Genomic DNA, 13131 nt, shown 5'->3' on the forward strand with positions numbered 1-13131 from the left:
TACACATATCCACTATACACTGTCACAGAGTACACGTTTATTTCACAAAGGAGAAACAGGGGCACAGAAAGAAGGGAAGGGACCAAAGCAAGACTGAAATCCAGCCAAGAACACAAGTTCTTGAGCTCCATGTCCAGCACCTGGGGCTCAGGGTGTGGGGTCATGTAGCTCCGCCCCCTGGCCTTCCAGTTGCAGCCCACCGTCCTCTCTCCTGACTTGTTGCTGCTCAGTGTTGCAGCACGCCCCGGCCGTGCTTGCATCTCTAGGTCTCAGGGCACTGTCCTGAAATCTGGGCTGCTTTCTCACATCTTCATGGGTCGACTTCCCAGAGGTCACTCGAGGGACTCCGGTTGTGTTGTGTTTTTCCTGGCCTTCCAGGCCTTCCTTTGATTGGGATTTCAGTGGAAACCTCTAGGACCTCCTAACTCTAGCATCTTGCACTCCTGCAGAACCAGCAGCATGTGGTGGATGCCAAGGTCAGTCTACATCTTGAGTAGTCACCGAGCCTCCAGGCAGCCTCTGAGTGCCTGGGTGATGGAGCACAGTGAAACAGCATGTGCAAGCAGGGCACCCTACTGGTCTCCTCTCAAAGGCCCTTGAGCCTGAGATGGGTGTGACCTTGCCAGTTCCTGAGGTGCCCTCAAGTCGTCTTTCCCAGTCTCGGGGTAAAGTATTCAGCATTTCTTTAATAGTTGTCATTCGTTTAAAAACCAATTTCCTTAAACTGTTTCACTTGCACTTCTCTGACCACACTGCAAGATTTTCACATCTTTCTGCTTTGCTTTCTGCTCCTGATTATCACTGTGAACTTGGCTAAAAACCATCCTACAATACCAATGTCACTGCCTGAATACTGTTGTGCCTTGAAATTTTCTCTGCCAGGTGAATTACTCCATCACATTTAAGGTCAGCTTCATAGAAAGTCTTAGGCTATGGAAAGAATGCAGACAACTTCTTTGCTGTAACATGAATGCCCTCTAGTTCAATTTCCAATAGAGTCTTCCTCTTCTGAAACCCCATGAGCCCAGTCTTTACTGTCCACAGGGCTATTAGCACTCCAGCCTTCAGGGCTCCTACCAGAACCATCCATGAAGTTTAGTTTACACCAATTTAAAATTTTCCAACTTGCATCTCTAAAGTTGTCCACATTCCTTGCTTGGCAAATCTGTTCTAAAGGCATCTGAACCGCATGGTTAGCTTGAGACACTGACAACCCTACTATGGTTTGGATGGTGAGGTGTCCTCCAAAAGCTCAAGTGTGAGACAATGCAAGAAGGCTCAGATAAAAAATGATTGGGTTGCCAAAGCCTTAACACATTAGTGAATTAATCACCTGATCAAGTTAATTGAGTGGTACTTGATGGCAGGTGGGGTGTGTAATTGATGGAGGTGGGGTATTGGGGGCATCACTTTGGGGTATATATTTCTATCTGGCATGTGAAGTTTCTCTCTCTGCTTTCTGAACATCATGTGAACTTCTTCCCTCTGCCACATGCCGGGTTTTTGTTTGTGACTAAAAGGCTCAAGGGTTACTCCAGTTGAACTGGGCTAACTGGGCTGCACGAAATAACCAAGAGACATAAATACCTTTTTGTTTGGGGTCACTGTGACGGCTCCTCTGACCTTAAGGGTCCACAGGAAGACAAAGAGAGAGCACACACGCACTGACCCCTTTTATTGAGGAGAAGCTATTTAAATGAGGCCAGGGGTCAGGTTTCAGGGGGCTGAGTCTGTCTTCATGATGTCCACTGTCAGCAGGTTGACTGACACCTGGGTAGGCCATACCCAAAGGCACAGTAAGAGAAGGGGACACACACAAGGCACTTCCATGGAAGATTCTATCCTAAACAGGGCAAGGGGTTATATTACAAAGGAACAGATAAGCGTAGCTTCACCCATGGGGCTGTAGCAAGACACACCCATGCACGAGACACCGACCCTCGAACCCAATTAGGGTGGAGAAAGCTCTGCCACATTTCTGTGGCACCTCAGCACCCAGTCGGGGAGTGTGACCCAGTCATGGGCAAGGTTGGTCTCCCACATCTACACTCTTCTGCCATGATATTCAGCCTCACCTTGAGCCCTGAGGGATGGAGCCTGCTGTCTGTGGATTGAGACCTTGGAAACCATGAGCACCCCCCAAAAAAATCTTTTCCTCCTCTGCAGTTGTTCTGGTTGAGTATTTAAGTCATAGCAGAAAAAAAAAAACCTGACTAAAATAAACCCCAGTTCTTATACCAATTTCTGTAGTCCACTTTTTCTTCACTGTGACAGTTTCACAGGTCTCAGTCCATGAACGCTGTCTCCATAGCTCTGGGCCCAGGGTGAGGCAGAACAGTATGGCTAAATAGCATGGAGAGGAATGCTGCATAGCACATGGCGAATAGGAACCCTGTCTGCCTAAAGCTATCACCCAGTTAGTCCACATCAGTGGGATGACCCACTGAATCCGCTAAGGCTCTCATAACCCTATCACTTGACCTCAGAAAATTCTTTCACTGTCTAATGCATGAGCTTTGGGGGAATACCTCACATCCAAAGCATAACCCGCCCTACCTGGGTCTCTAACCTGTCCCAGGCCTTGGGCTCTCCTTACTCAAGGCCACTTGACTGACCCATACCTCAGACCAACTTAAACCACTCTGTACTTTCTTCTATCTAAAAAGGGCATTAGCCTTGTATAATTATTCTAGAATCAGACATTTCAAATATTTAAAGTATACAAATCAACGGTTTGAGTATATTCAGAATCAACATATCTATAATCACTATACATTTTAGGAATTTTTCTTCACCCTGAAGAGAAATCTTGTACCCATTAGCATCACTGTTCATTTCCCCCCAACACTTCTAACACTAGGCAATTAGTGAGCTACTTTATATCTCTATATTTGGTTATTTTAGATGGGTGGAATCATGTACAATGTAGTCTTTTGTGATTAATTTCTTTCAGTTTGCAAAATGTTTTCATGGTTCATGATGCAGCACATATCATTAGTTCCTTGCTTTTTGATAATTACTATTTCATTGTACAAATATACTACATTTATTGATAAAAAATTTAAAAAAACATAAAAAGGGCATTAATGTCCCTCCACATGTAAAAGGATTATTACCTACAAAGCCCTTTAACATTTACTCTCCATCTTTAAATAATTAAGATCTTGCCTCCATCAGTGGAGGTTTGCAGACACGGGAGAGGTGCATACTCCCCTGGTACCCACTAATCATCCATTGCCCCGTGGTCCAGGCGTCTGCTCACCTAATAGAGGATGTGTCGGATTCTGATCCGTCATCAAAACAAATCATAAACAAAAAACATGGGTGAAATGGAATCCAGAGGATCTAACAAGTGCTAAATCCAGAGGCCCAAAGAACCCCATGGCTTAGCGTCACCAATAGAGCAACACATAAGGCAAACGGCCCATGTGTTGGTCAAAGGACCTGGCTGGCCTACAGATGAGGCTGAGCTCCCAGCTCACACTGCTTGTCAGACTACAGAGACCCGTAAACATGAGATCCATGCCAATTCAATCCACTGAACAGAAAGAACACAGTTCCGCGTGCCAGAGGACGCACCATGACTCAGGAGCTCACTGCAGGAGGTGATGTTTACTCAGACGGTGTGTTCTCAGCTCTCCATTACTGGGGTCAAAACACCTGTGACACTCAACTTGAAAAGAGAAAAGGTTGACTTTGCCCTTGGGCCTGTGGTGAGACAGTACATCATGATGGGAGGATGTGGCAGAGGAAGCTCCTCACCTCATGGCAGCCAGGAGCCAAGAGAAGGACAGGATGAGGCCAAAGGAACTGGCTGGCCTACAGACAGGACAGCAGCAGCTAAGACCAAAAGTGCACAGGCCCCTTGGTCCCTTCTCTGTTGATACCAGGGGCTCGCTTGTGTTTGCCAAGTTTGCCTGTGCTTACCTGTTCTCCTGGATTGTTTTGATCACCATGACAAAGTACCACAAGGTGGGAACTGAAACAACAGGAATTCATTTTTCCACGATTCTGGATGTGAGGAGTCTGGGATGAGTGGTAGCACGTTGGATTTTTCTTGGGCCTTCCTCCATGACTGTGGAAGGTCACCTGCTCACTGTGTCTGCACATAGGGCCTTCTGTGGGTGCTCGTGCTCTCCTTTCCTCTCCTTGTAAGGACCTCTGTCACATTGGGATTGGATCAACCACAATGGCCTCATTTCCCATTGATCAACTCAACCCAGGCATTGTCTCTGAATACAGTCACGTCCTACAGTCCTGGGCTTCAGGAGAGCAACTCAAAATCTTCAGGGGGATATAACTCAGCCCGTAGTGCCCAGATCAAGGTAAAGTCCTAATTCCCTGCAAAACACAGTCTGCTCCACTCCCAGCCCTCGTGGAACTTTGGGAAGAAGCCACCATTCTCTATCACGTCAGGGCATTTGCAGCATTTCCCAGGAGGTAACTGCCCCAATGCCGTCAACACCTCACCTCCAGAGAAAGGACAACTTACCATAAGGGACATTCTCTCACCCTGTCCAGGTCACCAGCAAGAACTCCTGTCTGCAAATCTGATCTTCATCACCATCCATTCATGTGGGATACATACAGTCCTCACTCATTTTTATGTTCTTCCCTAACTTACACTGCGTATGCTCCAGTAACATAATGCAGAAACATGACTCCTGTCTCAAGATGTAGAAATGTGAAATTGCTCGTCTGTGCTTGCTTTCTCTCTCTTTCCCCATTCTCTCACTCTGGCTGTGTGTGTGTGTGTGTGTGTATAATTTCAGATATAATTCTAGAATGTGCCATATAGATGCAAAACATAAGCATAGACAATACTCAGAGGGATGATTCAAGGGCCGCTGGATGGCCAGGAGGAGCAGGAGCTGCTGCCAGGCGGGCTGCGGAACATGTCCCAGCAGACTGCTCGGTGAGGCTGGCAACAAAGCCTGGACTTGCCACCAAGATCCTCCTCAGTGCGTCCTGGCTTTGCTGCACAGCTCGGCAAGCCCTGTCCTGCCTTGGGGCTTGGGCCAGTCCACTGGGCCAGGAGCTGGCTGGACCGCGTGGGGGCAAGGAAGCAGAGCCCTTAAGACAGAAGAGAGGTGGGCTGGGGTCAAGGCAGAGGGAGGCTGGTGGTGGGGCGCAGTGCGCAGATGTGACTAGTTGACAGGCCGAAAAGTGAGGAGGGGAGAGGAGGCGGGTCTCAAAACAAAGTGGTACACCAGCTTCACATCCTCTTGGACTAGTGTCTCCACCTGGAAGGATTTCAGCACCTAGGAGAGAGGCGGGACTTCCCTGTGGCCTGGGCAGCAGGCTCAGGTCCTGGCCAGCCTCCTGACCAGCTGCTCAGAGCAGCCACCACGCTGCAGAGAGCAGGAGCCAGCGCACCCAGGCTGGCGGGGTAGTGGGCACAGGACCCGCCCTCAGGGAAGGCACCGCCCCATCACGCACACACCCAAGTGGTGAGGGTTGGGGGCTGCTCACCCCGCACCACGACCCGCTGGCCCCTCCTGGTCCCGCTCACCCCCACGCACCACTGACGCCCTTCTGCTGAGCCCCTCCCAGGCCCACTCACGTGGTGCAGCAGAAGCAGCATCTCCACCTCTGCCAAGCGCCGGCCCAGACACTGGCGCACCCCGAAGCCAAAGGCCAGATGGTGGAAGTGCAGTTGGCTGTCCAGCCAGCGTTGGGGGATGTAGCGCTCAGGATTCAGGAACAGCGCGGGGTTTCGGCCCATTGGGTACAGATGCATGTGGACCAAGGTCTGCAGACACATGCGCAGGGAGGTGTCAGCTGCCTAGTGAGGGGATGTGGGAAGGGGCCATCTGCTGGGGTGGCCTTCGGGGCTCACTCACCCCAGCTGGGATGTGGTAGTTCTGAAGCACCAGATCTGAGCTTGTGATTCGCTCCAAAATGCTTCCTACTGGGTAGAGCCTGGGGGTAGGACACCAACAGGCAGGGCCTCAGGGGGACAGCTCCCTCCTCTTCCCTCTGTCTGCTGCCCACCCAGGACCCCCGAGGGTGCGGCAGCCCTGGTCACAGGATGTGCTTGCTGGCACCTGCTAGGCTCAGTGAGTCCCCAGCAGCCTGAGCAGCCAGGCCCAGGAGGACATGGCCGGTCATGCATGGGACTTGGGAGTGCAGTCCCAGAGGAGAGGAGCACCCCTCGCTTCAGGCAGAGCAGGAGGAGCTGAGGGGCTCTGGGTTCTGAGGCAAAGCTGCTCATGCCTGCCTCCCACCTCCAGTGAGCAGAGGGGCCAGGGCAGGTGGGGAGGGTCAGCCGGCACCTACCGCAAGGTCTCCTTGAGGGCAGCCCGCAGCAGGGGCAGCTCTGAGGGGGCCCTCTGGGGGTTTGCAGAGATGCTGGCCTCTGCTGCCAGGCTCTCCTGGCGTAGGGCCTCCTGCACATTGGGGTTCCGAGCCAGCTCAAAGAGCGTCATCACCAAGGGGAAGGCTGTCTGCAGGAGCCATGGGGGCAAGGCTCAGACCACGGCACTGGCCATGCGCCCCAGCCCCAGGGCACCCCTCCACGAGAACACCCTCCCCTGGAGCGGAAGGGCATGCCCCGAGCAGCACAGAGCCCTGGCACCCCACAACTCAAGACACCCATGTCCCCTTGACTCCTGCCCTGAGTCCTGAGGGAACGACCTCTCGGGGCCCAACCCAGGCCACCTCCTGCTGTCTCCTCAGGGTCTGATTGGCTCTCACACCCTGCTCCGTGGCCCTGAGGGGTGACCGTTCCAGGAGTCACAGGTGCTCTGCAGCCCTTGTCCATCTGCTTGCAATGGCTGTCTGCCCGGCTGTGTTCAGACCCCTCTGACAAGCCTCACTGTCCCACCCTGAGCAGGCCTTCAGACCCCAGCCAGGTCCTCCTCCTGGATCATTCCTGGTACTCCAAACATATCTGCAGCCCCAGTTTGAGATCTGAGGCTCCATATCTCCAAAATGGCTCCTTCCAAGGTACCTCTACAGTGTCCTCAGCCACAGAAATGAATTAAGACATTTCTAGGGAGTCAGATGAATGTCACACACAATGTTGGGGTGAACTTAGGACTGACCGTGTCTACACTCCCTGCTGTGAGGTCAATAACGTTGGCCTTGATGGCATCTAATGAGAAGTCCCCTTGCAAGATCAGGTTCAATGTGATACTGCCGACAGCCTCAGGGCAACCACGGACAAACTCCTGATGCACCTTCTGGATGCAGGTGTTGGCTGTGGGGAGACGAGAGAGGCCTCAGGCCTTAGTGCTGGGAAGGTCGGCTTCACTGTCAATCCACCCACCAACCCAGCGCCTCCTCTCCCTGCTCCTCAGTGTTGTCTTAAGCCTGGCCACACCACCAACTCTGCAAGGACCACGAGGAAGGCGTGGCCCTTTTGTGTGGACTCCGTGTGGCTCTGGGTGGTGGTCAAAGGAAACCTGGATGACTGTCCTGCCCCGACCCACGGCCCTGCCTGGTCCAGCCCTTACCATACTCAGAGATGTAGTCCCAGGCCTGAAAGTGTTCCTGCCACACCTGGGAGTTCATCCAGCGGGACAGGCTCCTGGGCAGGAACATGAGCTGAGCAGTGGACTGGAACATGGCCTCCAGTGCATGAATGAACTTCAGGCTGCCAGCGTTCTGGTGTGGGCCAAAGAGGCCCAGCCGCTCTCCAAAAAGAGCGAAGTTGCTGGCTGCAGAGAGGATGGCAGCCCTGAACAAGGGCAGGCCTGGGCCTCAGCTGCGTCCTGCAGCACTCCACCCCACCCTGGCCACCTCAGAACCCTCGAGGCCAGGGGCTCCCCCAGCCCCACACCTTCGATGGTATAGTGGAAGATGCTGGTCTGGGCCTCCAGGGTCAGGCTCCCCCGGGAATTCTGCAGCACCTTCTTCTTCAGGGCCTCGGAGAAGTCTCTTGCCACCACGTCCACCATGGGGATGAACTTCTGCGCGGCCTTTCCTGACAACACGACTGGATTCAGCCGCAGCCGGTTGAATCTCCATTCAGCTCCATTCCTGTAGGGCAGGCAAGGGCTTGAGAGGCATCCCCAAACATCCCACAGGTCCCCAACCTGTCTGCCATCTTCCTGGAACCCAAAGGGACTCAGTGGTTCCAAGGATGAAGGTGGGCCGAGGGCTAGGCAGCTGCATGTCCTGGCCTCACCTTATTCTCTCAGAGTGACCTTCCTGTGCTGGGCGATGGCCATGGAAGTCTGAAATGGGGATGAGGGCAGGTAGCCCTGGAGTGCTGGGAGGCCTGTGGGCTAATTCCTGGGAGCTGCCAGGCACACCCTGCGTCCATGTGGGCCCTGCCTGGGTGGCCAGGCTTTCTGCCAGGGTGGGGGGTGACCTGAGGTCAAGTTTGCCTGCCTGGCCCACACCATGCCTCAGATGGGAGAGGCCAGGCTGACTCCTCTCCTCCATGTCCTTCCCCATGGAGCTTGGAGAGTGGCACCTGCTTGCTCCCTGAAGTGTCCTTGTCTTCTGTAGTGCAGAGTCCAAACTGAATCTCCCACCACAGCCACCCAGCACATCCCAAGCACATGGGGCCCCAGAGCTTCTGGTGCCAGTGGTGGGCAGGGCTTTGCAGCCTGAGCCACAATCAGGCACACACACCTTTCTCTTCCTAGGGCAGTGCCTCCCATTCCTGATGATGAGAAACATGGGTACATGCCACGGCAACGTGTGTGCCCACACAGACCTCAAACACATGTGTGAAGACACTCATGTCCAAGAGTATGCACAGTGCTGCATATAACCCTAATGGGCGCGTGCATGCACACACACACACACACACACACAAGTCCACCACTTCCTTCAGGGGCACTGGTTCTCCTTTCCCCCTGACCCGCCCTTCACATCTGGCCTCTGCATCAGATGCCCTCCATGGAGGGCCCGGCCCAGGACATTCACGTGCATATGCCCTGCCCTTCCCCAGAAAATCCACTTCCTGACACGGAGTGTGGGACTCTCCAGCCTGTGGTTCTTCTCAGCACTTCCTGCTCTTTATGGCAACCTCTTTGCAGCTGACCCACCCTAAGCACCATCTTCTCCCCGCTTCCCTGTGCACAGGAAGGAACTACCCCCTTGCTGTTGAGCTGGAAGCTCAGGGCCTTGCTGTTGAGCTAGAAGCTGCCTTGGACCTCCACCATCCACATCCCCAACCTCCTCCCCATCACTGTCTCCCCCAAAGTGAAGGCTGACTTGACCCAGGATGCAAGGGCCCTTGGGTGGTGGGACAGCCCTGGTGGACTTCAGATTCTGGCCCATGCTGCCCACGGCTTTGGTCCTGGGATTTCACATCTCTGGGCTGGTTTTCTGACCCACAGGAAGGAGAGCCACCCAGCAGCAGGAGGGGACCAAGGCCTAGGGCCGAGAGTGCTCCCTTCAGAGAGGGGCTCAGTGTTCCTTGTCTAGCCTGTGCAGACCCCATGTGCCTTTCTCCCCCACTGCCTGCTCCCCTGCCCAGGACATCCATCACAGGAAACCATCCATGCTTACTACTGACACTGTCCACCCACCCGCAGAGCCCAGGACATGTGTCCTGTGGTCTGCTGGTCTGGCCTCCTCTCCAGGCTGCCCAGTGTCAATTCCACTTCCCAACCCAACCCATTGGTGCCTCACAGCAAGAATACGCCCAGGGGCTTCTGTCCACGGTGCTCTCTGTAGACCATCCAGGGCTCCGGTGGCCTCCGCCAGGGCTGCAGGCTCTCCATCTGATGCAGCTTCTCAGCATCTTCAGGCAGCATCACAGATACTATCTGTGTTCTTCCCACGTCATACCTTGGAACAGTGCACAAAGCCCTGCTGGATCCCACGTCCTCTCCTGGTGCCCCTCTGGAGACCAGTCAGACCTCACCCTTCACCTGGACTTGAGCCTGCCCCACAGGAAGTCCCCGAGCCTTCTGCCTGAGCCCTCTTCCCCTCTCAGCTTCCTCTGAGGCAAGCTTTCCTTGTGCACAGGAGGAGTCCTTGTCTCCATTGGCAAAGTCTCGGGACGGTAACCCACATGCCCCCTCCTGCCTTGTGGAGGGCGGAGACCACCCATGTTCCTAGGGAGCAGGAGCACCGTGTGCCTGGCAAGTGCCTGGGCAGCCAGCAGAGAAGGAGGTACTGGGCATCCTCAGCGAGGGGCTTGGCAGGGCTTTACCTGAAAATAGGTCCCAGCTCCTGGAAAGCCCGTTGCATCTGCAGGTGCATGTTCTCCTGGCCCCGCTCCTTCCAGATCTGTAGCACCCTCAGCCACTTGTTGCCTGCACACTGGGGTATGGCTTCAAAGGGCAGCACTGCCTTGGCACCCAGAGCTGCACTGGTGCCCAGGGCTCTCACCTTGCACAGGCACAGCCAGGACCCTGCCAGCCACACACCTGCCTTTGACCTGAAAGCCATTGTGATGCTCCCTCCACCCCCGTTCAGCCCAGTCCTTTTTATCTCACCCAGGGGCCCTCTGTGGCCAAGGATCACGTCATGGAACAAATTGTCCCTGGACCTTCCTGAGAGATCTGGGGCACTCATAGCCAGGTTCCCAACCAGAGTTGGAGGAAGGAGATGGCCTGGTGCCTGTTCCCCATCTCTGCAAGGCTTCCTAGTGGGCTAGAGACTTGACTGGGTTCTAAAGGTAGGTGGGAGCAGTGGCCTGTCCCTTCCCTCTGCAGGTTGAAGGAGCAAGATGGATGGATCCTTTAACTAATGAATAGATTAGGAGTCCTTGGATTCTTTTAATAGACCTTATTTTTTTTTAATTTACTGTAATGAAAATAACCTCAGAACTGCAGAGCATATAAAAGCATTATGATTCTTTCTTGTCAAGTCTAAAAATATTTTATTTTGAAAGAAATGGAAACTTTCAGGTATTTTTTTTTTTTTTGAGACACAGGAAGAATACTGAAGGCATCCCAACAATGTACTCACAATGCTTGCTAGTGCCACATAGGCTCATACCTCTCTTTTTCCTTCTCTGGGAATTATTTCATTCCTGGAGCAGAATGTCTCCAGACCAGACACTGTATGGGGTCCACACTGGTCCAATGAGGCAGCACAGAACCCTTACCTGAGGTTTCCCTCTCTCCACATCTCCAGAGCTCTTAGAATGCCAAGTGCTGCTTTTGCTCCAGTGGTAAGGAATGCCTAGTGCAGCCACAAGAGTTCCCACAGGAATAAGATGACAGAGAGAACTGGATCACTCAGAAACCCTGTTCATTCATGCTGTCACTGATTTAGGAAATAATAAGCATTCCATGTGCTAGAGCATAAGTACAATACTGGGTATGATGTGGGTATAATGTACACCATCTCTGTCCCTTGAAGTTCATACTGCAGGGTTATTACTAAACACTCGATCCTTGTCTCCAGTGCCAATAATGAGGACACCATTTGAAAAAAAAGGAAAAAAGTTTTATTGCAAAAAAGAAACACGGGGGACTTCTGTCCCTGGGGGAAACAGAGGGTTTTAAAAGAGATTCAAGGGCTACATTCCAGGTATGCCTTGACAGATGGGGGGAATGTTGAAATTCACTTGCTAATTTGGGAGAGGGAAAAGAAAACATGTCCCTTTTAAAGTAAGCCTCTGTGGCAGAGCAGCAAGGGCTATACTCAAAAGCTTGAGGTGGACCACTGTTCCAGGGATATTCAAACCATGCAGTTAGACCTAAGGAAGTGCGCCTGCAGGTAGAAGCACTTCTGGTGCTGTTGGAGCCTGTAACAGGAGAACTGGTTTTTTAGAGCAATTTTATGTCACCAAAAACTCAAACAGAAAGTACAGAGAAGACCCATAGAACCCTTGCCCCTGCACATGACAAGACACTCTGAACCCCAGAGATCTGCTGTCACACTTGGTCACCCTGAGAGATCACTGTCACTCGAAAGCCTCCGTTTGTTCACATTTGGGCGTGGTGTATATTCTGTCGGTTGACAAATGTAAACTGGCAGTGCCCACCTGGGCATCTTGGGGAAGCGTTCTTTGTCTTCACACCCTCTGTGTCCTGCCTGGTTACCCCTCTTCTCCACTGATCCTTGGTAACCACTGACCTTTCTACTCCCCCTACCCCCAGGGTTTCCTTCCAGAATGTCATAGAGTTGAAACCATACAGTCTGCTGCCTTCCTGGCTTAGCTTATTTCACTTAGTAATTCAAATTTAAGGTTCCTCCATGTCTTCCTGGCAGTCCATTTTTTTTTGGGGGGGTACTTGGGATTGAACTCAGGGGCACTCGACCACTGAGCCACATCCCCAGTCCTATTCTGTATTAAGACAAGGTGTCACTGAGTTGCTCAGTGCCTCCCTGTTGCTAAGGCTGGCTTTGAACTCAGGATCCTCCTGCCTCAGCTTCCCAATGTGCTGGAATTACAGGCATGAGCCACCACACACAGTGGTCCATATCTTTTGCGCACTAAGTAATATTCCATTTTCGGCATATGCTGCCCTTTCTCCATTCACCTACTATAGAACATCTCCATTTCTTACAAGTTTTGCTAATTATGAATAGAGTCACCAGCAGGTTTTTGTGGGAATTTTGCTTTCAACTCACATGCATAAACATCAAAGGGCAAAATTGCTGGGTTGTATGGTAAGAGGGTAAATAATTTTGTCTTCCAAAGTGCTTTGACATTTTGCATTCTCACCAGCAATGAATGAGAGCTCCCCTTGCTCCACAGCTTTGCCAGCATTTGGTGGTGTCACTTTTTTTGATTTTGCCATTTTCTGAGCTGTGTAATGTCATCTTTTTATTTAAATTTGCTATTCTCTAATGACACGTGAAGCTGAGCTTCTTATGTGTATTTTCCATCTGTACACCATCTTTTGTCCATTCAGATCTTTCACCCACTTTGTGACGTGATCCTTTTCTTGTGGCTGAGTTCTGAGAACTCTTTGCATGCTTTTTTAGACAGCCCTTCGTGGGAGGTACCTGTGGCTAACATGTCCTCTCCTTCGCTCTTGGGTCCTGTGCAGAGCAGCAGCTTCTCCCTCGAGGCAGTGCTGCCTCTCCACCCTTTCCTTCATGGCGCATGCCTTTGCTGCTGGCCTGAAGTCATCACCAGACTTAAAGTCATCAGGTTCTCCCCTGGGACATGTTCAAGGAGCTTCCTGTTTGCCATTTACATTTGGATCAACAGGTGGAATAAAGTTTTCTGAGGGGTGCAAGTTCTGTGTCTTGGTCCCCGTATCT

General features: G+C 52.2%; 1 protein-coding gene across 2 annotated transcripts; it reads right to left on the reverse strand.

Moving 5' to 3' along the window:
* Positions 1 to 4634: 4634 nt before the first annotated feature.
* Positions 4635 to 10356, reverse strand: LOC107143071 (cytochrome P450 11B3, mitochondrial-like). 2 transcript variants are annotated; one of them, XM_015486696.2, is made up of 9 exons: positions 10118 to 10356; positions 9592 to 9750; positions 7784 to 7983; positions 7458 to 7661; positions 7047 to 7201; positions 6280 to 6446; positions 5844 to 5922; positions 5564 to 5752; positions 4635 to 5261 (listed from the first exon to the last, which is right to left on the reverse strand). In XM_015486696.2, exons 1-9 carry the CDS (start codon positions 10354 to 10356, stop codon positions 5148 to 5150), a joined length of 1506 nt encoding a protein of 501 aa, XP_015342182.1. In that variant the 3' UTR covers positions 4635 to 5147. The 2 variants fall into 2 exon arrangements, with proteins under 2 accessions (XP_015342182.1, XP_015342183.1); XM_015486697.2 differs by lacking the exon at positions 5564 to 5752.
* Between the last annotated feature and the right edge of the window lie 2775 nt (positions 10357 to 13131).

Source organism: Marmota marmota, unplaced genomic scaffold, assembly GCF_001458135.2.
Source record: "Marmota marmota marmota unplaced genomic scaffold, marMar, whole genome shotgun sequence".
Taxonomy (NCBI): domain Eukaryota; kingdom Metazoa; phylum Chordata; class Mammalia; order Rodentia; family Sciuridae; genus Marmota; species Marmota marmota.

Coding starts and splice junctions, on each gene's coding strand:
- LOC107143071 (XM_015486696.2), bottom strand. CDS start 10,356: ATGGCTTTCAGGTCAAAGGCAGGTGTGTGGCTGGCAGGGTCCTGGCTG. Junction 9,751..10,117: donor GAGCTGGGACCTATTTTCAG/GTAAAGCCCTGC, acceptor CACTGTTCCAAG/GTATGACGTGGGAAGAACAC. Junction 5,262..5,563: donor TGCTGCTTCTGCTGCACCAC/GTGAGTGGGCCT, acceptor CCTCTCTCCTAG/GTGCTGAAATCCTTCCAGGT.